At 47.2% G+C, this 25,634-nt stretch overlaps 1 protein-coding gene across 1 annotated transcript in view; it reads left to right on the forward strand.

The window, feature by feature from the left end:
• Positions 1 to 25,634, forward strand: part of LOC136627223 (uncharacterized) — a 74,859-nt gene that overhangs the window by 32,991 nt on the left and 16,234 nt on the right. The window contains exon 12 of the mRNA XM_066602153.1: positions 3,904 to 4,095. Within this exon, the coding sequence (XP_066458250.1) occupies positions 3,904 to 4,095 (192 nt within the window). The remainder of the gene's footprint in view (positions 1 to 3,903; positions 4,096 to 25,634) is intronic.

A 25,634-nucleotide genomic window follows, 5' to 3' on the forward strand; every position in this document is an offset into this window, starting at 1 on the left:
GCTGAATAAAATACACCCGCACACATTTTGGTACAGGCCCCAGATCACCCAGACCTGGTTATAATTCACGTGTCATACTTGATATCAATGAATAGATAAAATCATGACCAGAAATATAGCAGACATAACTTCCTAATCGGAGAACCACGTGCAGAGATATGACCGAAATTCCGAATTATGATTTTCCACAATCCAATCCTCCCTTTTCTGTATGACCTCAAAGGGAGCGGGGGGAGGTGTGTTCTGGGGAAACTATTAACACTGGGAGCTCACAGAGAACAGGTTGTCAGACCATAGAGATATGCTGCTGCATATGGACTATCCCATTTTTGCTTTTAGGAACTCCGCCAATCAGAGCCTCTGGGCCGTGTATCCCAAATCCAGGATCTTTCTTTTATTTTCTCCTGTTTATTTTAAAGACACTGTCTTGTATATACCTGTATATCCTTATACTCCTGTGTCCTTTCAGTATACTTATACATATTTAGCACTGCTGGTCTTTTTCTAGAATAAATTTACAATTTATTAGTCAAGTCTAGTCCGTTTTAAAACAAATCATAACTCTAAATATTGTGTTCATCTATATATATAAAGCTGAAAGCCCTCACTGACTGACTGACTGATTGACTCACTGACTGACTCACTGACTCACTGACTCACTGACTGACTCACTGACTGACTCACTGACTGATTGACTGACTGACTCACTGACTGACTCGCCAAAAGTTCTCCAACTTCCCAATGTCGTAGAAACATGAATTTTGGCACAAGCATAGATAATCTCCAAAATAGGAAAAGTAATTGGGTCCCAACTCGATTATTCAATTCTAGCGCAAAAGAATTAGAGTTGAAATTTTACGTATGGAATCTAAATCTCTCACTTCCCAATGTCATAGAAACTTTAAATTTGGCACGGGCATTGATTATGTCATAAATAGGGAAAGCTAATGGGTCCCAACTCGATTATTCAATTCTATGCGCAAAAGAATTAGCGTGCAAATTTTATGTACGGAATCTAATTCTCTCACTTCTTGGTGTCATGGAAACATGAAATTTGGAACAGGCATTGATTATGTCATAAATAGGAAAAACTAATGGGTCCCAACTCGACTATTTAATTCTATGCGCAAAAGAATTAGCGTCCAAATTTTACGTGCGGAATGTATTTCCCTCACTTTCTGGTGTCATAGAAACGAGAAATCTGGCACGAGCATTGATTATGTCATAAATAGGAAAAGCTAATGGGTCCCAACTCGATTATTCAATTCTATGCGCAAAAGAATTAGCGTCCAAATTTTACCAAAGGAATGTATTTTTCTCACTTTCCGGTGTCATAGAAACGTAAAATTTGGCACGAGCATTGATTATGTCATAAATAGGAAAAGCTAATGGGTCCCAACTTGATTATTCAATTCTATGCGCATAAGAATTAGTGTCCTAATTTTACAAACAGAATGTAATTTTCTCACTTTCCGGTGTCATAGAAACGTGAAATTTGGCACAAGCATTGATTATATCATAAACAGGAAAAACTAATGGGTCCCAACTCGATTATTTAATTCCATGCGCAAAAGAATTAGCGTCCAAATTTTATGTGCGGAATGAATTTTTCTCACTTTCCGGTGTCATAGAAACATGAAATTTGGCACAAGCATTGATTATGTCATAAATAGGGAAAGCTAATGGGTCCCAACTTGATTATTCAATTCTATGCGCAAAAGAATTAGCGTCCAAATGTTATGTGCAGAATGTATTTTTCTCACTTTCCGGTGTCATAGAAATGTGAAATTTGGCACAAGCATTGATTATGTCATAAATAGGAAAAGCTAATGGGTCCCAACTCGATTATTCAATTCTATGCGCAAAAGAATTAGCGTCCAAATTTTACGTACGGAATCTAATTCTCTCACTTCTTGGTGTCATGGAAACATGAAATTTGGAACAGGCGTTGATTATGTTATAAATAGGAAAAGTTAATGGGTCCCAACTCGATTATTTAATTCTATGCGCAAAAGAATTAGCGTCCACATTTTACATACAAAATCTAATTCTCTCACTTCCCGATGTCATAGAAACTTGAAATTTGGCATGGGCATTGATTATGTCATACATAGAAAAAGTTAAAGGGTCCCAACTCTAGTACTTAATTCTAAATGCAAAAGAATTAGTGTCCAAATTTTATGTATGGAATCTAATTCTCTCACTTCCTGATGTCATTTTATATAAAGGAAACGTCACATGGTTGCCTCCACGTGGTGTTTCCTGGGTAACGCAGAGAACTATGCAAAATGGTGAACATATGTTTTTCCGGTATCTCTAAAGTAACCACGACTTCATAAGATTTTCCATGTGAACACCAGATAAACACCAGTACCAAATTACCTTGTGCGAAGCCGGGTATACTGTATACGCTAGTAATTCATAAGTCTGGGTCCCAATCTACCTGTAACAAGCTGGTGGTGGCAGCGTGTGTATTCTACGCAGCACTGTAGAGCGCTGGTGTGCGTTGGACCGGACCAGGTGGTGATTTGAGCTTTCGCTTTACATGCTTGCAGAAGCCCAGGAAAGCTGTATACAAATCGGCCTGTATTTTAATGGCTACAAGCTTGCAATCTCCCTAGAGTGATTGATTGAGGCTCTGCCGTGATGGTTGGTAGCGTCAAATGCACTCAAAATAGTCGATGCGTGAGTAATTGGTGATAGAGGCGGGATCAGTTGGGGTTCCCCCTCTCTCTCCGTGACAAGTTTGTGATACACATTTATATAGCTATCACTAGAGAGAGCTCCCTGTATACATATATACTGCAATGACTAATGGGAGCTCACTGTATACAGATGTAAATAGCCACCACTAGGGGGCAGCTTTCTATATATAAATATATACAGCACCCACTAAGCGAGATCACTTTGTACATATACATACAGCCATCACTAGAGGGAGCTCCCTATATACATATATGCAGCCACAACTGGGAGTAGCTCACTGTTGATAGCTATATACAGCAACCACTAGTTGGAGTTCACTGTATGCAGACATCACTAGAGGGAACGTATATTTACTGTATGTAAATATATGCAGTGATCACTAGGGGGAGCACTCTGTATACAGATACATACAGCCATCACTATAGACAACTCCCTATATACACAGCCACCATTAGTTAGAACTCACTGCATATAGATGAGTTCACTGTATACATATTATGCAATGTCTGCGTGGTGGGTGGGGTCGACGAAAACACAGAGGCTCACTCAGTCCATGTAAAAGTCTGAACAGTCATAAATAATCCAGTGGAAACACAGCAGCCACTGGCAGCGTATACACTTGGTGCTATAAACAGAACAAACACTCACCCGTCCAGGCGCTCACCAAACAGTAGCTTCCTCACTCATTACTGACATAGTGGCTTACTGACACTACACATACCCAACTGGGTGTCAGACTGGGGGCATCCTGCCCTGTCAGACTTGTGGCGTTACCACAGCCTGGTCTCCCACAGATGTCAGGCTTTCAATCTCCTCTTAGCCTCCCTACAGATATATACAGGTATACAGATATATATAACAACCACTAGAGGAGCTCACTGTATATAGATATATTCAGCCACCACTAGGGGGAGTTCACTGTATATAGATATATACAGCAACCACTAGAGGGAGCTCACTGTATACAGATATATACAGCCACCACTAGGTGGAGTTCACTACATACAGATATATACAGCCACCACTAGGGGGAGCTCATTATATACAGATATATACAGCCACCACTAGGGGGAGCTCCCTGTACACAGACATATACAGTTTTCACTATGTTTCCTTTGATGGAAAGTGTAAAGATATTCTCACTTTCTTCTTTTCTTCATCCTCCTCCCTCATTTGATTACATCTTTCTGTTGCCAGGTGTTTGCCGTAAAGCCTCTCCGTGGACGCATATGGTGGATTTCCCGGAGAACTTCACGGAGATCTCAATGAACAGTTTTGTGGTCGTCTCCTGTCAGCAGGGATATGAGGGGAAGAATATCACACTGCAGTGCCGAGAGGAGTCTGGGAAGTTCCTCCTGTTCTCAGTGGATGGCGACGCCCCTTGTGTCGGTGGGTTCTGCTCTGATTTTTCTATTTTCCACAGGGTACAGTCTACTCACTGCCTGTGACATGCTGCTGCACAGGGTACAGTCTGCTTACTGCCTGTGACATGCTGCGTGCTGCTGCACAGGGTACAGTCTGCTTACTGCCTGTGACATGCTGCTGCACAGGGTACAGTCTGCTTACTGCCTGTGACATGCTGTGTTCTGCTGCACAGGGTACAGTCTACTTACTGCCTGTGACATGCTGCGTGCTGCTGCACAGGGTACAGTCTGCTTACTGCCTGTGACATGCTGCGTGCTGCTGCACAGGGTACAGTCTACTTACTGCCTGTGACATGCTGTGTTCTGCTGCACAGGGTACAGTCTGCTTACTGCCTGTGACATGCTGTGTGCTGCTGCACAGTGTAAAGACTGCTCACTGCCTCTGACGTGCTGCATGCTACTGCAGATGGTACAGTTTGCTTACTGCCTGTGACATGCTGCATTCTTCTGCACAGGTTTATAGTCTGCTTACGGCCTGTGACATGCTGCGTGCTGCTGCAGAGGGTAAAGACTGCTTACTGCCTGTGACATGCTGCATGCTGCTTCCCAGGGAACAGTCTGCTTACTGCCCGTGACATGCTGCTGCCCAGGGTACAGTCTGCTTACTGCCTGTGACATGCTGCATGATGCTGCCCAGGGTATAGTCTGCTTACTGCCTGTGACATGCTGCATGATGCTGCACATGGTACAGTCTGCTTACTGCCTGTGACATGCTGTGTGCTGCTGCACAGGGTAAAGTCTGCTGAGTCTCCTGTATATAATTATAAATAAACAGCTGGTATAAGTTATACACCTCCTGTATATAGTGATATGGAGCATGCTGGTATAACCTGGTGTCAGGGAAATTTTGCGTACAGCACCAATCAGGCTCACCCCAATGCCCCGCTGCCGGCGGTAAAGAAGAGACACCACACACGGAGGTATGGTATAGTTCCTCACACGGGGACATAACTGCGCGCTTTATTACAGATTACATGGGGTCTTATACCCTTTGGTCACATCACTAGGAATGGGTAATGGTCTCATTGGCTCAAATTCACCGCATAACCATATATGTAAAGTCCGGATTTCCGCCTGAGACAGTGATAATCATATACGTAGTTGAACAGTCGTTATCTAGATACGGCGCTTCTGGGAAAACAGCCAAGCACGCGGCCTTCGTATCCGGTTCTTTCTTGCGGTGTTCAAGATACATTTTGTCTTCGCCTTGCAAGGCCTTTGGAATATCTGATGTAAGGCGACAGATTAAGTTTTTCTCATTTTAGCATTGAATAGAACTTGCATACAGGTATGAAAGCATAAAAAACATTTGGCAATATATACATATACCCTCACAAACTCCCCTAAAAACATAATATGGAGATCAAGCACCAGGCCTTGCACTCTTTCTCGGTCGCCTCTCCCTTGCATCAGGGTTTCCCCACTGCCCGTAAGGCCCTACTCCTAGGAGGGGGGGGGGGGGACCCCTACCTCGCCTCAGAAGGAGGCCATGGATTCCCTGGGCTCATTTCCGGGCATCCATACCCTCTATCTGTACAAGTTAATACCCTGCAGGGTGTGCCCTCGCCGGAACCTAAGGTCTTCTGCACTATCCCTAGGCAAATGGGAAGTCCACTGACAATCCATCTTAGAAGATCGGGGCAGGCGCAGTACTAGTACATTTCTCTATTCTTCTGGTAACGTACGTGGTTGGCATTATCGGAACTGGCTCTTCATCTTTTTAAACAAGGGAAATGTTGGTGTCACATTATCCAGTCCCTTACTCATACTCTTTTTGATCAAAGGGATAATACACATACAGGAAGTTACATACCCCACCTCTTTCTGCTAAAATCATATCCAGGGCCACTCTATTTTGGACCGCCATGCATGCAGTGGGCCCTAACTGGTCAGCTAACCCTTGTAAAGCATCCCTGGTGTAGTTTACAAACCTCTGCTGATTGTAACAGATATAATTCATCCAATCTACATTATTATTAACAGTGATAATAGCAAATAAGGTGTTACCATGCAGCGCGGCACGGGGTCCCGCGGTCGGCGCGCGTCGCTCCGGCGGCCAGGAGCCCTGTGTCGGGGTTATCCCAGCGGCTTGGGGCGGCCGGTGGGCGGCGGCGTGGGTGTGTCCGCCCGTAGGGTGCCGCCCGCACTCCTCCGTTCTTCTTATACAGCAGTGGGTGGAATGGCCTTCCCCCACTCTCCGCCCCTGGGCGGAGCCTTGTGGTTAAAAGACTGGCAGTGAATTGAGCTCACTGCAGGTTATTGGTTCTGCTTTCATCTACTCAGTCTGTCTGCAGTTTTGCTCAGCCAGTCCCTAGTTTTCGGTCAGCTCCTTCTTGCTATCCTTGCTCAGTCTGTTTCTGTTGGTTCTGTTAGCCTCTAGTCTGGTCTGTCTCTGTCAGCACTAGTTGCTATTCAGTGTCCTGTCAGTTTGCCTGTGAGCTCCATCTCCAGCCCTGCTTGTACTTGTAAGTTCTGTTGGTTTGTTCCACCTGCCTCTTCTGTCGGCACTCTGTCCCCCATTAGTGAGTTTCCATCTAGGTAGTTGCCAGGTCCCTAGTCAGAGCAGGGACCGCCGCCCAGTTGTCCGCCTGGGGTTAGCCAGGGCCGAGGCAAGTAGGCAGGGACAGTGGGGTGCGGGAAGATCAGTGTGTTATTGACAATTCCTTGGAGAGGCCTTTGACAAAATTAATAGAGATGAGCGAACGTACTCGTCCGAGCTTGATACTCGTTCGAGTATTAGCGTGTTCGAGATGCTCGTTACTCGTAACGAGCACCACGCGATGTTCGGGTTACTTTCACTTTCATCTCTGAGACGTTAGCGCGCTTTTCTGGCCAATTGAAAGACAGGGAAGGCATTACAACTTCCCCCTGCGACGTTCAAGCCCTATACCACCCCCCCTGCAGTGAGTGGCTGGCGAGATCAGGTGTCACCCGAGTATAAAAATCGGCCCCTCCCGTGGCTCACCTCAGATGCGTTGTGACTTAGCTGAGGGAAAGTGCTATCGTGTTGGAGCTGCTGTAGGGAGAGTGTTAGGAGTCAGTGTAGGCTTCAAGAACCCCAACGGTCCTTCTTAGGGCCACATCTAACCGTGTGCAGTACTGTGGAGGCTGCTTTTTGCAGTGTTGCACTTTTTTTTTTTTTTGCTATATCGGCCGTGCAGAGCATTGCGTCCTGCAGTAATACTCCAGGGCCAGAAGCGCTTAGGCAGGGACAGAAGACATATTATTGATTGAATATAGGCAGTGGGCCTTTGCAAAAAAATTTGGGGAAAAAATCAATTTGGCCTGCCTGTCACTGTGCTCAGTGTTCTGGGTCTGTGTATGCTGGGTGTAGTACTTCAACAAAATCATACACAGGCAGCTAAGTGTTACAGCAGGCGTGCGCCAAATTATTTCCTGGCTCTGAAATCACTGCTCTGTTGCAGTTAATAACAGTGCAACACTCTGCAGTTCTGTCACACACTCCAGGGCCAGAAGACATATATTATTGATTGAATATACGCAGTTGGCCTTTTCAAAAAAATATTGGCCAAAAAATCTATTTGGCCTGCCTGTCACTGTGCTCAGTGTTCTGGGTCTGACTGTGCTGGGTGTAGTACTTCAACAAAATCATACGCAGCCAGCTAAGTGTTACAGCAGGCGTGCGCCAAATTATTTCCTGGCGTTCCGTAAACGAAGTCAGCCTCCAACCACAGGTCAATAAGCGGCACATTAAATTACAGCATTCTGTTTCTGCACTACTGGTAATACAGCATGCTGAGGGGTAGGGGTAGGCCTAGAGGACGTGGACGCGGGCGAGGACACCGAGACCCAAGTCAGGGTGTGGGCACAGGCCGAGCCAGTGCATTGGCCAGGGGTAGAGGCAGGGCCAGACCGAATAATCCACCAACTGTTTCCCAAACCGCCCCCTCGCGCCATGCCACCCTGCAGAGGTCACGGTGCTCTACGGTGTGGCAGTTTTTCACAGAGACGCCTGACGACCGACGAACAGTGGTGTGCAACCTTTGTCGCGCCAAGATCAGCTGGGGAGGCACCACCACCAGCATGCGCAGGCATATGATGGCCAAGCACCCCACAAGGTGGGACGATGCCCGTTCACCGCCTCCGGTTTGCACCACTGCCTCTCCCCCTGTGCCCCAACCTGCCACTGAGATCCAACCCCCCTCCGAGGACACAGGCACTACCGTCTCCTGGCCTGCACCCACACCCTCACCTCCGCTGTCCTCGGCCCCATCCAGCAATGTCTCTCAGTGCAGCTTCCAGACGTCGCTAGCACCACTGTTTGAGCGCGAGCGCAAGTACGCCGCCACGCACCCGCACGCTCAAGCGTTAACCGTGCACATTGCCAAATTGATCAGCCTGGAGATGCTGCCTTATAGGCTTGTGGAAACGGAGGCTTTCAAAAGCATGATGGCGGCGGCGGCCCTGCGCTACTCGGTTCCCAGTCACCACTACTTTTCCCGATGTGCCGTCCCAGGCCTGCACGACCACGTCTCCCGCAACATTGTACGCACCCTCACCAACACGCTTACTGCCAAGGTCCACTTAACAACAGACACGTGGACAAGCACAGGCGGGCAGGGCCACTATATCTCCCTGACGGCACATTGGGTGAATTTAGTGGAGGCTGGGACAGAGTCAGAGCCTGGGACCGCTCACGTTCTACCCACCCCACGAATTGCGTGCCCCAGCTCGGTGGTGGTATCTGCGGCGGTGTATGCTTCCTACACTAAACCACCCTCCTCCTCCTCCAACGCAACCTCTGTCTCGCAATCAAGATGTGTCAGCAGCAGCACGTCGCCAGCAGTCGGTGTCATGCGGCGTTGCAGCACAGCGGTGGGCAAGCGTCAGCAGGCCGTGCTGAAACTACTCAGCTTAGGAGAGAAGAGGCACACAGCCCACGAACTGCTGCATGGTCTGACAGAGCTGACCGACCGCTGGCTTACGCCGCTGAGCCTCCAACCGGGTATGGTCGTGTGTGACAACGGCCGTAACCTGGTGGCGGCTCTGCAGCTCGTAGCCTGACGCACGTGCCATGCCTGTCCCAAGTCTTTAATTTGGTGGTTCAGCGCTTTCTGAAAAGCTACCCACACTTGTCATACCTGCTCGGAAAGGTGCGCCGGGTCAGTGCACATTTCCGCAACTCCAAGACGGACGCTGCCACCCTGCGGACCCTGCAACATCGGTTTCATCTGCCAGTGCACCGACTGCTGTGCGACGTGCCCACACGGTGGAACTCTACGCTCCACATGTTGGCCAGGCTCTATGAGCAGTGTAGAGCTATTGTGGAATACCAACTCCAACATGGGCGGCGTAGTGGGAGTCAGCCTCCTCAATTCTTTACAGAAGAGTGGGCCTGGTTGGCAGCCATCTGTCAGGTCCTTGGAAACTGTGAGGAGTCTACCCAGATGCTGAGCGGGGATGCTGCAATCATTAGCATCACCATTCCTCTGCTATGCCTCTTGAGAAGTTCCCTGTAAAGCATAAAGGCAGACGCTTTGCACTCGGAAACGGGGGCGGGGGAAGACAGTATGTCGCTGGATAGTCAGAGCAACCTCATGTCTATATCTCAGAACGTTGGGGAGGAGCATGAGGAGGAGGGGGAAGAGACAGCTTGGCCGACTGCTGAGGGGACAGATGCTGCTTGCCTGTCATCCTTTCAGCGTGTATGGCCAGAGGAGGAGGAGGAGGAGGAGGATCCTGAAAGTGATCTTCCGAGTGAGGACAGCCATGTGTTGCGTACAGGTACCCTGGCACACATGGCTGACTTCATGTTAGGATGCCTTTCTCGTGACCCTTGCGTTACATGCATTCTGGCCACTACGGATTACTGGGTGTACACACTGCTCGACCCACGGTATAAGGAGAGCCTTTCCACTCTCATTCCCGAAGAGGAAAGGGGTTCCAGAATGATGCTATACCACAGGGCGCTGGTGGACAAACTGTTGGTAAACTTCCCATCCGACAGCGCTAGTGGCCGAAGGCGCAGTTCCGAGGGCCAGGTAGCAGGGGAGGCGCAGAGATCAGGCAGCATGTACAGCACAGGCAGGGGAACATTATCCAAGGCCTTTGCCAGCTTTATGGCTCCCCAGCAAGACTGTGTCACCGGTCCCCAGTCAAGGCTGAGTTGGCGGGAGCACTGTGAAAGGATGGTGAGGGAGTACGTAGCCGATCGCACGTTCGTCCTCGGTGACGCCTCTGCCCCCTACAACTACTGGGTGTCGAAGCTGGACACGTGGCCTGAACTTGCGCTGTATGCCCTGGAGGTGCTTGCTTGTCCTGCGGCTAGCGTCTTGTCAGAGAGGGTGTTTAGTGTGGCTGGGGGAATCATCACGGATAAGCGTGCCCACCTGTCAACCGACAGTGCCGACAGGCTTACACTCATAAAGATGAACAAAGCCTGGATTTCCCCAGACTTCTCTTCTCCACCAGCGGACAGCAGCGATACCTAAACAATACGTAGGCTGCACCCGCGGATGGAAGCATTGTTCTCTATCACCATCAAAAACGGGGACCTTTTTGCTTCATCAATCTGTGTACAATATTCCTCCTCCTCCTCCTGCTCCTCCTCCTGAAACCTCACATAATCACGCCGAACGGGCAATTTTTCTCAGGCCCACAAGGCTCAGTCATATAATTTTTCTAAACAATTTTTATACGTTTCAATGCTCATTAAAGCATTGAAACTTTCACCTGAACCAATTTTTATTTTAACTGGGCTGCCTCCAGGCCTAGTTACAAATTAAGCCACATTAACCAAAGCGATTAATGGGTTTCACCTGCCCTCTTGGTTGGGCACGGGCAATTTTTCTGAGGTACATTAGTACTGTTGGTACACCAATTTTTGGGGGCCCTCGCCTACAGTGTAATCAAATGAATTTTTAGCCCACCTGCATTACAGCTGACATTACATTGGCTGTGTTGGGCACTGCAATGGGATATATTTATGTACCGCCGGTGGCTTCCTGGCACCCACCCATGCTGTGGGTCCACAGGGAGTTGTAAATGCATCTGTGTCCACTTCTAAAGAACCCCAGTCTGACTGGGGCATGCAGTGTGGGCCGAAGCCCACCTGCATTAAACATGACGACATTACCTCAGCTGTGATGGGCAATGCAATGGGATATTTTTATGTACCGCCGGTGGCTTCCTGGCACCCACCCATGCTGTGGGTCCACAGGGAGTTGTAAATGCATCTGTGTCCACTTCTAAAGAACCCCAGTCTGACTTGGGCAGGTAGTGTGGGCCGAAGCCCACCTGCATTTCATCTGACGTTAGCTCTGCTGCCCAGGGCACTGCAATGGGATACATTTATGTACAGCGGGTGGGTTCCAGGGAGCCACCCAGGCTGTGGGTGCACACGGAATTCCCATTGCGGAGTTGTACCTGCCTGTGACTATTTATAAAAAAACGCGGTCTGACTGGGGCATACAGACACCTTGACAGAATGAATAGTGTGTGGCACATAGGTTCCCCATTGCTATGCCCACGTGTGCAGCTCCAGATGGAGGTGGCACAGGATTGGATTTCTCATTGCTTCTGTACAGCATTGTGGGCTATCGCCCCGCCCCTTTTAAAGAGGGTCGCTGCCTAGCCGTGCCAACCCTCTGCAGTGTGTGCCTGCTTTTCCTGTGGCAGACGCACTTATAAATAGACATGAGGGTGGTGTGGCATGAGGGCAGCTGAAGGCTGGGCAGGGACAGTTTGGTGTGTGCTGTGGACACTGGGTCGTGCGGGGGGGGGGGGGGGGGGTGGGCAGCATGTAACCCAGGAGAAGTGGCAGCGGAGTGTCATGCAGGCAGTGATTGTGCTTTGTTGGAGGTAGTGTGGTGCTTAGCTAAGGTATGCATTGCTAATGAGGGCTTTTCAGATGTAAAAGTTGTTGGGGGGGGGCCCACTCTTGCCGCTATTGTGGCTTAATAGTGGGACCTGTGAACTTGAGATGCAGCCCAACATGTAGCCTCTCGCCTGCCCTATCCGTTTCTGTGTCGTTCCCATCACTTTCATGAATTGCCCCGATTTGCATAAATGAAAACCTTAGCGAGCATCGGCGATATACAAAAATGCTTGAGTCGCCCATTGACTTCAATGGGGTTCGTTACTCGAAACGAACCCTCGAGCATCGCGAAAATTTCGTCTCGAGTAACGAGCACCCGAGCATTTTGGTGCTCGCTCATCTCTAAAAATTAACAAGAAAATCATTCCCTAAAATCAGCTACTGTGGCATGTACCCTACGGGAAAAAAAGTAATGGAAGGCACTCAATCCAAGATTTGCCCGTTTTCTTCATTGCCTTTTGTATCTACTTTCCCTCTACTCCGTGGATGGTAGGGTGTGTGAAAAGCCTGGAATATACCCAAAACAGACATGATGTGTTGCATTATTTCACCTGTGAAGTGTGTACCTTTGTTTGACTCAATCACTTCCGGTGCCCCATATCTGCAGATTACCTCATTTATGAACTTCTGTGCGGTTACCTGCTTATTTACTTTGGTAACAGGGTAGGTCTCCAACCTGAAAAACATCAACAACAAGCACGTATTCATACTTCCCCACAAGTGGGAGCTGAATGTAGCCAATTGGCAATGGGTAGAGTGGCCCCGGCAAGTGTTATGTGGCAAATTTTACTTCTGCCCTGTTGCTTTACGGCAAAGATCATGCAAAATTGGACAAATGATGCAGCCGCTACAGAAAACCCAGGAGCCACCCGTCCTTGTTCAAGCGTCAACATTATTGCTGCTTTGAGAGGTGCGTCTTTCCGTGCATCAGCTGGGCCATCATGGGGCACAGGAACCGTGGTAGGCAAGTTCTGTTGACTGTTCGCCATACGCCGTCCCTTTTTAGTCCATTTTTCCTTTTCTTGCTTGCTGGAATGTAACTGTAAAGTCTTTAGCATATCAAAGTCCAAAGTTTTTATCAAAGTCCAAAATGTAGTCTATGTCCAAGGTTTTTGTCAAATTCTTATTTTCTTATTTTCTTCCACGGCTTGAGGGCCGCTGCCCTTGCTTTGTGGTCTGTGATGGCGTTGCCTCTTGCTTCTCCGGTGTAGGAATTGGTGTGAGCTTTCCACTTTGTCAGGTAGAAGTGGGGCCTCCGTGAGACTCTGCACCGCTGCACCATTCTCAATTGGTTGTCCTGATAAGGTAAAAAACTGTCTGGCCCTCCATATTGGGCCGTAATCATGAGCTATGCGAAATGCATACCGGGAATCAGTGTAAATGGTTGCCGTCTTACCTTCTGCCACTCTACACGCCTCAGTGAGGGCCTTCAGTTCCGCTTCTTGTACTGAGACATGCAGAGGCAGAGCTTTTGCTTTTAGGACATCTTGTTGTGTGACCACTGCATATCCAGTGTGGAGTCATCAATCACCCCTGGAACCTTCTACAAAAAGCTCAAAATATGCATTGTTAACAAGGGGCTTCAGTAACTTTTTAAAACTTAAATTTTCTTGTTGCATCAATGCTAGACAATCATGCTGATTTTCTATTTCAAATAGATCAGAATCTTGTTGCAAAAATTTTTAAAATACCTGATCTGTAATACCTAGATCACCTATGCCTTCTCCTCAACCCCCCCCCCCCCCTTGAACCAGGGTACTCAATTGGAAGAGGTGTAGCCGGGTTCAAAGTAGTACAACATTGAAAAAAAAAAAATTGATGGATGCAGATAAGGCTTGTAAAATGTCAGCACCAATAACAGAGACATGAGTTACATCAGGGCAGAATAATCTACAAACACCTATTAATATTTGAAATGTGATATCCTTTAAGCAAATTCATTATTAGTCTGATCCTGCCTGCAATGTCTTATCAAATTTGAGAAGAAAAACTTTTACTAGCTGCTCAATATTCTCACCCCCTCCTTTGTCGACAAGAGGGATGACCCATTACGTACTTTTACATCATCTAACTCCACCCCCTCAATACTGGCCGCTTGCTTCTTTCTTCACACCTTCATTTAAACTTTACAGTCTGCACGTCCACATCACAACCAAGTAAAGTCTTATGCATGGGGGAAGGGAACTTTTATCCCCAGTCAATATCTGCATCACACATTTTACATTCATCACAGCCTGAACACGGGTCACTAACTCTCATCGATCCATGCGCTCAAGTCTGCCCCGTCACCCCCATTGAAGGTGTACCAGTACATGCAGATGCACTGACAAAGTGTGACAAACATACATACATCAGTTGAAAAACATTGAGGTGAGCGCTATAATGTTATAAAGTACATGATTCTATTGAGATGAGATTGTGAATGAGCACTATTTTTGACAATTTATGTGAAAAAGTTTGCTGAGTGACTGAGACATTCTATATTTCTTATCTACTGAAGCTTTTATATGCTATATTAAACGCTGAAGTATTTTAGAATCTGTGGGTATCTTTCAGCCCCCCTGCCTTTCCTTCTCTGTCTGTGACCCTGAGCTTAGAGTGAAGTCTGAAAGCCCCCACCTTTGCAAAATAACTGTTAGCTCTCTGCGAAGATGAAATACAGACTGAACAGAGTTGTTTTAGTTTACCTATTCCCTGCATTTAAACGCATAAATAACACATATGCTGGGACCTTCTGACAGCGCAACATGTTCTTCATTTTCAACCCCTGTATTCTTAAAAGCCCCCACAGGATGTGAGTGGGGTATAACTTTCTTACACCTGTATGAAAGAGACCAAGACGTGTCCATTTGTGACCTCAGAACCCAGTAAGGATATACCTTAGAAATTGCTATATTTCCTGCCTTCTAAGACAGTATAATTCATTACAAGCTTCTATTTTATTAAAGCAAACAGAGCTACTTTTCAAAGTTAGTATGGCATTCTCTCTCCCTGTTCTTATCTCTTGACCTTGAAAAGCTAGACAGACACTGCAGCTTCAAGTAAACAATCCTTCTCCCACTAAAAGCAAGCTCAGTTAACCATTTGTACATATATACATATATATATATATATATATATATATATATATATATATATATATATATATATATATATATATATATATATACATACATACATACATACATACATACATCTATATCTATCCACTTAGTATTATACACCTTTTCCTCTCTCTCTCTCTCTGCCAACAAATCACATGCTTTGTAACTTTCCTCTCGACTTTGCTTGTTCCCCTTATTTCTCTCCCTACCTAAATGCCAATGTAACCTTCAGTAGACACTCTCCCGACACCCTCTTGATCACTTACTGTACTTTTCAACATTTCACTTACGGATACTTTCTTAATAGGTGTACATACTTAACTTTCTCTGACTGTCACTCTGCTCCTCATTTCAGCACTTTCTAGTAAACCTTTGTCTTTCAAGGTGCCCTTCTTGGTCCTAAGGACCTCCTCCGAGTCACCATACTGTAAGCTACCGTGCGGGTCCATGTCACACATTTTCATAAGAGTTTTCTTACATTTTACAAATTGGGACCCTTGTCTCTCCTCCACCAATTCATCCGCTCGACGACAGCCCTTGAGGGGCTCCGCATTCTTTAGTAAGGTCTTACACATATTAGAACAACAATAATAACACGCTCCATAGAGTGTATCCTTCTTAATCCAAATTGTCAGCCCCTTATACACGGCAAAACAACCGAAGGTCTCTTCTCCTATGGAACCAGCCTCACAGAATGCATCTAAAATCAAATCGTTAGCCCGTTATATATGGCAAAACAACCGAGGGTCCCTTCTTCTGTGAGACTAAATGAAAAGAAAGAGAAAAAAATTCTGCAGATGCAACAAACAATCTCCACTATCGTTAAAACACTATGGACTTCAGCAACAAATAGACTAGTGACTAGTCCCTGGATGGGTGATTGGTGAGCTTATCATGGTCAGTGGTCCGTGACGGCAAACCCAAAGCCCACGAGTTACCGTGTAGAACTCCTAACCCAACCCGTCCGGTCACAAAACACAGATAGTCCCTCCTGCTGCAATACTCTCAGCGTAAAACACAACATAAATATATGCCGGTCTTACCTGGAGTTCTGTGAGTTGATCAGGCTTGGTTTGCAGCAGGACGGTTTCCCTGTGGCGTGGATCCAGGTGGCCTGGGCTGCACGGCTCCGGTTTTGTCGCCCCACATAGGATGCGCCATCTGTCAGGGAAATTTTGCGTACAGCACCAATCAGGCCCACTCCAATGTCCCGCTGCCTGCGGTAAAGAAGGGACACCACACACGGAGGTATGGTATAGTTCCTCACACGGGGACATAACTGTGCACTTTATTACAGATTACATGCGGTCTTATACCCTTTGGTCATGTCACCAGGAATGGGTAATGGTCTCATTGTCTCAAATTCACCGCATAACCATATATGTGAAGTCCGCATTTCCGCCTGAGGCAGTGATAGTTATATACGTAGTTAAACAGTCGTTATCTAGATACGGCGCTTCTGGGAAAACAGCCAAGCACGCGGCCTTCGTGTCCGGTTCTGTATCATCTCTGAATTTCTGGACACATCTCTCTCAGCCTTGCAAATCTGATGTAAGGCGACATATTAAGTTTTTCTCATTTTAGCATTGAATAGAACTTGCATACAGGTATAAAAGCATAAAAAACATATGGCAATATATACATATACCCTTACACTGGGGATCTCCTGTATATAATTATATATGTACAGCTGGTATAAGTTATACATCTCCTGTATATAGTGATATGGAGCATGCTGGTATAACCTGGGGATCTCCTGTATATAATTATATATGTACAGCTGGTAAAAGTTATACATCTCTTGTATATAGTGATTTGGAGCATGCTGGTATAACCTGGATATCTTCTGTATATAATTATATATGTACAGCTGGTATACTTTATACATGCAGCATATTGTAATATAGAGCATGCTGGTATAACCTGGGTATCTCCTGTATATAATTATATATGTACAGCTGGTATAAGTTATACATCTCCTGTATATAGTGATATGGAGCATGCTGGTGTAACCAGGGGATATCCTGTATATAATGGCTGATGTGCTTTCTTTATGGGGAAAATGTGACTACCGTTCAGTCATGTGTCACTTTAAGGACCCTTTCACAAGGGTTGGAATAGACTGCACGAAGCACCACAAGCCTCAGTAACTTTCACACCAAGATCTGCAGGCTACCTACGAATTGTGATGCAGAACTGAAAATGCTTTAAAACCTGCCCACAATTTTACATCAAGATCCGCAGTTAGATCTGTAGACTTTGGTGTGAGAATCTGTGAATTTGTCTGCATAATCCCGTGAAAGGTCTCTAAGAAAGAGGGGAGCCTCGTTGGGGGTGAACAGGAAGGTATGCCATGTTAGGGCCTTGAGCAAATAGACTAGGTGTGTGGTATGCAGAGCACCTAGGGGGACCGTGCAGTATGCTGGCGACGCTCTCAGAAGGATCGGTGGGAAGAAACACAAATCTCACAGTAGAGCCAGCATTTGATTTAAATTTAGAGGTCTGCAAAGCTGCTGAAGTGATTAGCTTAAGGCTGCTAGAGCGGGACCCTCATAAAGTCATAGAATGGTAGAGTTGGAAGGGAACTCCAAGGGTCATTGGGTCCTCTGGGGTCATCGGGTCTTCCAGGGTTATCGGGTCCAACCCCCTGGTCAGTGTAGGATTCACTAAATCATGCCAGACAGATGTATGTCCGGCCTCTGAAGACTTCCATTGAAGGAGAACTCACCACCTCCCGTGGCAACCTGTTCCACTCATTGATCCCCCTCACTGTCTAATATGTAATCTGTGTCTCCTCCCTTTCAGTTTCATCCCATTGCTTCTAGTTTTCCCTTGTACAGATGAGAATAGGGCTGATCCCTCTGCACTGTGACAGCCCTTCAGATATTTGTAGACAGCTATTAAGTCTCCTCTCAGCCTTCTCTTCTGCTAAACATTCCCAGATCCTTTAACCGTTCCTCATAGGACATGATTTGCAGACCACTCACCATCTTGGTAACTCTTCTCTGACTTTGCACCAGTTTGTCTATAAATTTTTTTTTAAAGTGGGGTGCCCAGAACTGGACCCAGTATTCCAGATGAGGTCTGACTAAGGAAGAGGAGAGGGGATAATTACCTTATGTGATCTAGACTCTATGCTTCTTTGGGGGTGAACAGGAAGGTACGCCATGTTAGGGCCCCGCGCAAAGAGACTAGGTGTTTGGTATGCAGAGCACCTATGGGGAACGCACAGTATGCTGGCGACACTCTCAGAAGGCCCGGTGGGAAGAAACGCAAATCTCACAGTAGAGCCAGCATTTAGAATACATCCTAGAATTATGTTTGCCTTTTTGGCTACTGCATCACATTGTTGACTCATGTTCAGTCTATGATCCATTAGTATACCCAAGTCTTTTTTCACATGTGCTGCTGCTTAGCCCTATTCCTCCCATTCTGCTTGTGGTTTTTTGTTTTTTTTTTCATTTTTCCTTGCCAGATGTAGGACTTTGCATTTCTCCTTGTTAAATACAATTCTGTTAGTCGCTGCGCACTGTGCAAGCTTTTCTAGATCTTTTTGAATACTCTCTCTCTCTTCCCTAGTGTTAGCTATCCCGCCTAGCTTTGAGTAATCAGCAAATGTGATCAGTTTCCCATCAATTCCCTCCTCCAGATCATTTGTAACAATGTTGACCAACACTGGGCCTAGGACAGAGCCTTGTGGTCCCCACTTGATACATTCTTCCACTTGGATGTGCAGCCATTTATGACCACTCTTTGAGTATGATCACTCAGCCAGTTGTGAATCCACCTAAAAGTTGCCTTGTCAATCCCATATTTGGTCATTTTTTTCAACAAGGATGGCATGAGATACTTTGTGACATGCTTTTTTAAAGTCAATATAAACTATATCTACCATATTTGCCTGATCAACCCAGTTGGTGACTCTGTTATAAAAGAAATTAGATTCATCTGGCATGACATGTTTGTTTCAAACCCATGCTGGCCTTGGTTAATTACTCCATTCTCATCCAAGTACTTGTATACATGCTGTTTAATAATCTTTCCCAGCATAGAAGTCAGGCTCACAGGCCTGTAGTTACTGCATCTACCTTCTTCCCTTTTTTGAAGATAGGGACAACATTTGCCGTTTTCCAATCTTCTGGGACTTCTCCTGTTCTCCAGGAATTTCCAAAGATTATGGCGAGTGGTTCAGCAATTACCTCTGCTGCTTCCTTTAGTATCCCAGGATGTAATTTATCTGGACCTTGAGACTTGGATTCATGTAAATTAGCTAAATGTTCCCTCACCATCTCTCGGCTTATAGATATCCCTCATTCCCCCAATAGCACAAGGAAGATCAGCTGATGATCCATCTACTTTCTGAGAGAAAACAGATACAACATAGGAATTTAAAAGTTTGGCCTTCTCAACATCATTCTTAACTAATTCAACATTTTCATCTTATAGGCATCCAATAGCATCTTGACTTTCTTTTGCTTTTGAAATACCCCCAAAATCCTTTTTTATTGCTTTTGGCTTCTGTTCCAAGCCTTAATTCATTAGTAGCTTTTCTGACATTTGGCCTACTGTTTCTGCAGACCCCATTATATTCCTCCTTAGATATTCCCCCTCTTTCCATTTGATAAACATATTTTTCTTCCTCTTTAACATGTGTACAAGTTCTGTATTCATCCATCCGGGTCTCTTTAAATGCTTCCCATTATTCCTTCTTTTAGGGATTGGTAACGATTAGAGATGAGCGAGCACCTAAATGCTCGGGTGCTCGGTACTCGAGTCGAACTTTTTGTAATGCTCAACAGCTCATTTCGAGTAACGGACCCCATTGAAGTCAATGGGCGACTCAAGCATTTTTGTATGGGACCGATGCTCCGCATAGGGGATGATTTGTGACACACTGGAAAACCTCAGAAAGTCATGGAAACACCACAGAAACGGATAGGGAACAGCAGGGGCAGCATGCATGGCTGCATCTGAGGCTCCCAGGTCCCACTATTAAGCCAAAATGGGGGCAATTGTCTGGCGGTCACCCCCCTAACAATTTACTTGGGACAAACCCTCATTAGCAAGGCACACCTTAGCTAAGCACCACACTGCCTGCAACCAAGGACAGTCACTGCCTGGGGGTGACACCGCTGCCTCTTCTCCTGGGATACCTGCTGGCATTGCTGTCCAACCCCCGCGCACGACCCTGCATCCACAGCGCACACAAAAGTGTCCCTACGCAGCCTTCAGCTGCCCTCATGCTGCACTCTCGATTCATAGCCACATCACCCTCATGTCTATTTATAAGTGCGTACTGGATGAGGAGGAACCAGAGGCACACACTGCAGAGGGTTGGCAGGGCCAGGCAGCGACCCTCTTTGAAAGTGTGGGCGATAGCCCACAATGCTGTTGAGAATTGATGATAGATTGACGTACGATCATCATTCCAATCTTGTGCCACCTCCGTCACAAAATTGTCAGGAGCCGCAAAAGTGGGCATGAAGGCGACTTAGGTGCCAGCACTTCTACACATCTCCACAATGCAGCAGCACATACTAACACCAAAGATTGGTTTGAAGCAGGAGGTGTCGCAAAAGTAGCCATCACTGGTATACAGTGACCCTGTGAAAGTCTCATGAAATCACTAACACTTCCTGTGAATGCTCCAATCCTGTATCTCGGATAACTGTGGTAATTTGTAGCATGATAGATAATACATGCCGACCAACGCAGATCCCCAGACCCCAAGCAGAAGGAGAAGGTGGAATAATAAGCCCCAGAAACCATGACCGAGGTAGGACCCGCAATAGTGTGTGGGAAGCACGTGAGCGGGCCCTGTGTCAGGCTCGGTACCAGCCTGCACCTTGTGTGACCCAAGGTGCCGTGAGTTACATAGCAATGGGAAATCAATGTGTCCTCACACAAGTCATTCAGTGTATTTGTGCCAGATAGCAAAAACATGGCAATGGGAAATCTTTTGGCACCCACAGCATAGGCGAGCCCAATAAACCCAAGGAAAGTATTAAACATGAAGCAATTACAGTGCCCAAACATGGCAGACTTAAACTCCGCCCAGGACTTCGGCCTCTGCCCACACCCTTAGTAATCGTAGGCATAAAGCGGACTCCAATGCTAGTACAGCTGTGAATGTCTCATTAATTCAGTTACGGTTGCTTTCATCGCTCCAAAGACTGGATGAACAACAAAGAAGTTCCACAGACCAAACCTGGCGCAGTTGCATTTTCTCCAGGACTTCGGCCTCTGCCCACACCCTCAGCAATCATGGGCATAAAGTGGACTCCGATCCTAGTACAGTTGTGAACATCTCATTAATTCAGTTACGCTTCTTTTGATTGGTCCAAACCAGTGTCTCAGATAACTGTGGTAATACGAGTGCAAATACATGTTGACCAACACTGATCCCCAGACCTCAATCAGGAGGAGGATGTGGCGGCATAAACCCGAGAAACCATGATCGAGGTAGGACCCGCAATACTCTGTGTGGGAAGCATGGGAGCGGGCCCTGGGTCAGGCTCAGTACCAGCCTCCACCTTGCGTGATCCAAGGTGCCGTGAGTTGCATAGCAATGGGAAATCCATGTGTCCCCACACAATTTTTCGAGTGCCAGAAAAATTGGTGTACCAAGAAGAAAAGTGTACCCCTGAAAAATTGCTCAACCGCGAGGGCAGGTGAAACCCAGAAACATTTTTTAAAGATACAGCTTGCTGTTGCTTAATTTGTAACAGAGCCTGGAGGCAGCCCTGTGAGAAAAATTGCTTTCTGTTAAAGTATCAATACTTTTGAAACTTTAAAAATTATAAAAAAATTATATACAGAGCCTTTTGGACCGCAGAAAAATTGGCAGTTCAGCGTGATGACATGCTGTTTTAGGAGGAGGAGTAGTAGGAGGAAGAGTAACAATATCCGAGAGTGATTGACACAGCTAATTCCTCCCTTTTTTCTGGTCATAGAAAATGTTTTTTTCTCCTGTTGCAGCAAAAAGAATCATTAGGTTCTGCTGCTTTCCACCGGTGGATAAGAGAAGTCTGGGGAAATCCAGCTTTTGTATATCTTTGAGTGTAAGCATGTAGGCACTGGCAGTTGACAGGCGAGTACACTTATCCGTGATGATTCCCCCAGCTGCACTAAACACCCTCTCTGACAAGACGCTAGTCGCAGGGCAGGCCAGCACCTCCAGGGCGTACAGCGCAAGTTCATGCCACGTGTCCAGCTTTGACACCCAATAGTTGTATGGAGCAGAGGCATCATGGAGGACAGTGGTACGATCTGCTAAATACTTCCTCACCATCTTTTACAGTGCTCCCTCTGACTTAGCCATGACTGGGGAGTGGTGACACAGTCTTGCTGGGGAGACATAAAGTTGGCAAAGGCCTTGGAGAGTGTTCCCCTGCCTGCGCTGTACATGCTGCCTGATCTCCGCACCTCCCCTGCTACTTGGCCCTCGGAACTGCGCCTTCTGCCGCTAGCGCTGTCAGATGGGAAGTTTAGCATCACTTTTTCCAACAGGGCCCTGTGCTATTGCGTCACTCTCGTACCCCTTTCCTCTTCGGGAATGAGAGTGGAAAGGTGCTCCTTATACCGTGGGTTGAGAAGGGTGTACACCCAGTAATACATGTTGGCCAGAATGCGTCTAACGCGAGGGTCACAAGAAAGGCAACCTAACATGAAGTCAGCCATGTGTGCCAGGGTACCAGTACGCAACACATCGCTGTCCTCACTAGGAAGATGACTTTCAGGATCATCCTCCTCCTCCACAGCCTATACACGCTGAACAGATGAGAGGCAAGCAGCAGGGGTACCCTCTGCAGTGTGGCCGGCTGTCTCTTCCCCCTGCTCCTCCTCCCACTCCTCCTTCTCCAAAACGCGCTGAAATATAGACATGAGGGTGGTCTGGCTATCAAGCGAAATACTGTCTTCCCCCATCTCCTGTTCCACCTGCAAAGCACCGGCCTTTATGCTTTGCAGCGAACTTCTCAGCAGGCAAAGCAGAGGGATGGTAACGCTAATGATTGCCGCATCGCTGCTCACCATCAGGAGCCTCCATTTCCACAAGCCTGTATGGCAGCATCTCCCGGTTGATTAATTTGGCAATGTGCATGTTTAAAGCTTGTGCGTGCGGGTGGGTGGTGGCGTATTTGCGCTTTCGCTCTAACGCTTGTGTTAGCGACAGCTGAACGCTGCGCTGAGAGATATTGCTGGATGGAGTGGAGTACGGTGGAGGTGAGGGTATGGGTGCAGGCCGGAGGCGCTCATGCCTGTGTCCTGGGAGGGGGATTGGATCTGTGTGGCAGGTTGGGGCACAGAGGAAGAGGCAGTGGTGTGACCCGGAGGCGGTGAATGGCCTTCGTCCCACCTTGTAGGGTGCTTGGCCAATCATACGCCTGCGCATGCTGGTGGTGGTGAGGCTGGTAGTGGTAGCTCCCCGACTGATCTTGGTGTGACACAGGTTGCACGCCACTGTTTGTCGGTCGTCTGCGGTCTCACTAAAAACCATCCACACCTTTGAACATCTAGCCCTCTGCACAATGGCTTGGCGCGAGGGGGTGCTTTGGGAAACAGTTGGGGGATTCTTCGCTCTGGCCCTGCCTCTACCCCTGACCACCCCACTGCCTCTTCCAACCTGTCCTGCTGCTGCACTTGCCTCCCCCTCTGAAGCCCTGTCCTCAGTAGGCTTAGCAAACCAGGTGGGGCTAGTCACCTTATCGTCCAGCTGCTCTTCCTCCGAATCCTCTGTGTGCTCTTCCCTCGGACTTACTGCCCTTACTACTACCTCACAGATAGACAACTTTGTCTCATCATCATCCTCCTCATCCACTGAAAGCTCTTGAGACAGTTGCCGGAAGTCCCCAGCCTCATGGAGTGAGGAGGCTGGGAGGAAGGAGGAGCAGCAACCAGAGGACTCAGAGTTGCAGTCCCTAAGCGGGGAGTAGTGGACTGCGTAGAAGACTGGGTGGTCGATACATTGCTGGACGCATTTTCTGCCATCCACGACAGGACCTGCTCTCACTGCTCTGTTTGTAATAAAGGTCTACCACGTGGACCCAAAAATTGTGATATGAAGCTGGGGACCCCAGAAACTTGCCTCTCTCCTAATCCCGCAGCAGCCGGCTGTGATTCACCCCAACCAGGAACTCGGCCTGTGCCCAAACCCTCACTTGGACGTTCGCGTCCACGTCCGCGTCCACGTCCGCGTCCACGTCCTCGACACTTACCCCTACTCCTCATCATGGCGGATTAAGAACAGAGCAGGGCCCCACTGTACAGCACTGACAACTGTGGCTTACTTTACCGCACACAGAGACTTGTAGATAAGAGAGGCTGTATAGAGTGGGAGAAGACTCTAAAGCCAGTGGATAGTGCTGGTAACTGCGGCTATCTCAACCCCACCAATGAAAGGGTATTATGAGACGCTTTGCACAGTGGCAGAGCTGAAATACTTTGCAGTGGCCCAGAAAATATTACAATACTGTTTAGCGGTGAGACTACTGTCTAATGCACTGCAGACACAGAACGGTATAACTGAAGTCGTTCGCAGTAGGCTAGGAAATGTTAGAGAGCAGTTTCACAGTGAGAGCTGGTTGTACGGCACTGCAGCCTGAGAATGCTATTACTGACAGGCTGGGAACTGGCCTAGAAAAATTGATGCACTACTACTCCTAGCAAGCCACAACTATAATGCACACGGTCAGATGTAGCCCTAAGAAGGGCCGTTGGGGTTCTTGAAGACAGGATCCTACTCTAACACTTTCCCTATATCAGCAGCAGCTCTTTCCCTAAACTCTGTATAATATACTGTAGACTGAGAACGCTATAGATGAAATGGCCTGCACAGCCCGAGATGAAAAAAAAAAATGGTGCACTACTGCTCCCAGCCAGCCACAACAGTAATGCACACTATGAAGTGTGAGTAGCCATAAGAAGGACTGTTGAAGACAGGATCCTACTCTAACACTTTCCCTATATCAGCAGCAGCACTATCCCTAACCTCTGCCAGCATGCGTCTGAGGCGAGCCGTGGGCGGGACCAGTTTAAATACTTGGTGGTCACCTGATCGGCTCAGCCACTCACTACTGTGGGGTGGGATAGGGCTGGCACGTCACAGCAGGAAGTGGTAATGCCTTCCCCGCATGTCTATTGGCTAGAAAATGGCGCTAAACATGCGGGGAAGGAAATGCAATTGACTCGAGTACCGCTTGGTGTTCGTCTCGAGTAACGAGCATCTCAAGTACCCTAATGCTCGAACAAGCATCAAGCTCAAACGAGTGTGCTCGCTCATCTTTAGTAACGATTGTGTTTTGAGAATCTCATTTCACAATATTTCCCAACCTTCTTGGACATTTCTACCCTTAAGAACATCCAGCCATTGGATTCTTCCTATCATCTGGGTACATTAAAATCAGCCTTTCTGAAATCCAACCTTGGGGTCTGAGTCTTCTCAGGTCTTCCTCCCCCTTGTTATCCAACATCCAAGGATATTATGATCACTGCCTCCTAACGTCCCAGCCACCCTTACTTCCTCAACCATTCCCTCCCTGTTGGTAAGAATTAGGTCCAAGATAG

Source organism: Eleutherodactylus coqui, chromosome 5 (assembly GCF_035609145.1).
Source record: "Eleutherodactylus coqui strain aEleCoq1 chromosome 5, aEleCoq1.hap1, whole genome shotgun sequence".
In the NCBI taxonomy this organism is placed as follows: Eukaryota; Metazoa; Chordata; class Amphibia; order Anura; family Eleutherodactylidae; genus Eleutherodactylus; species Eleutherodactylus coqui.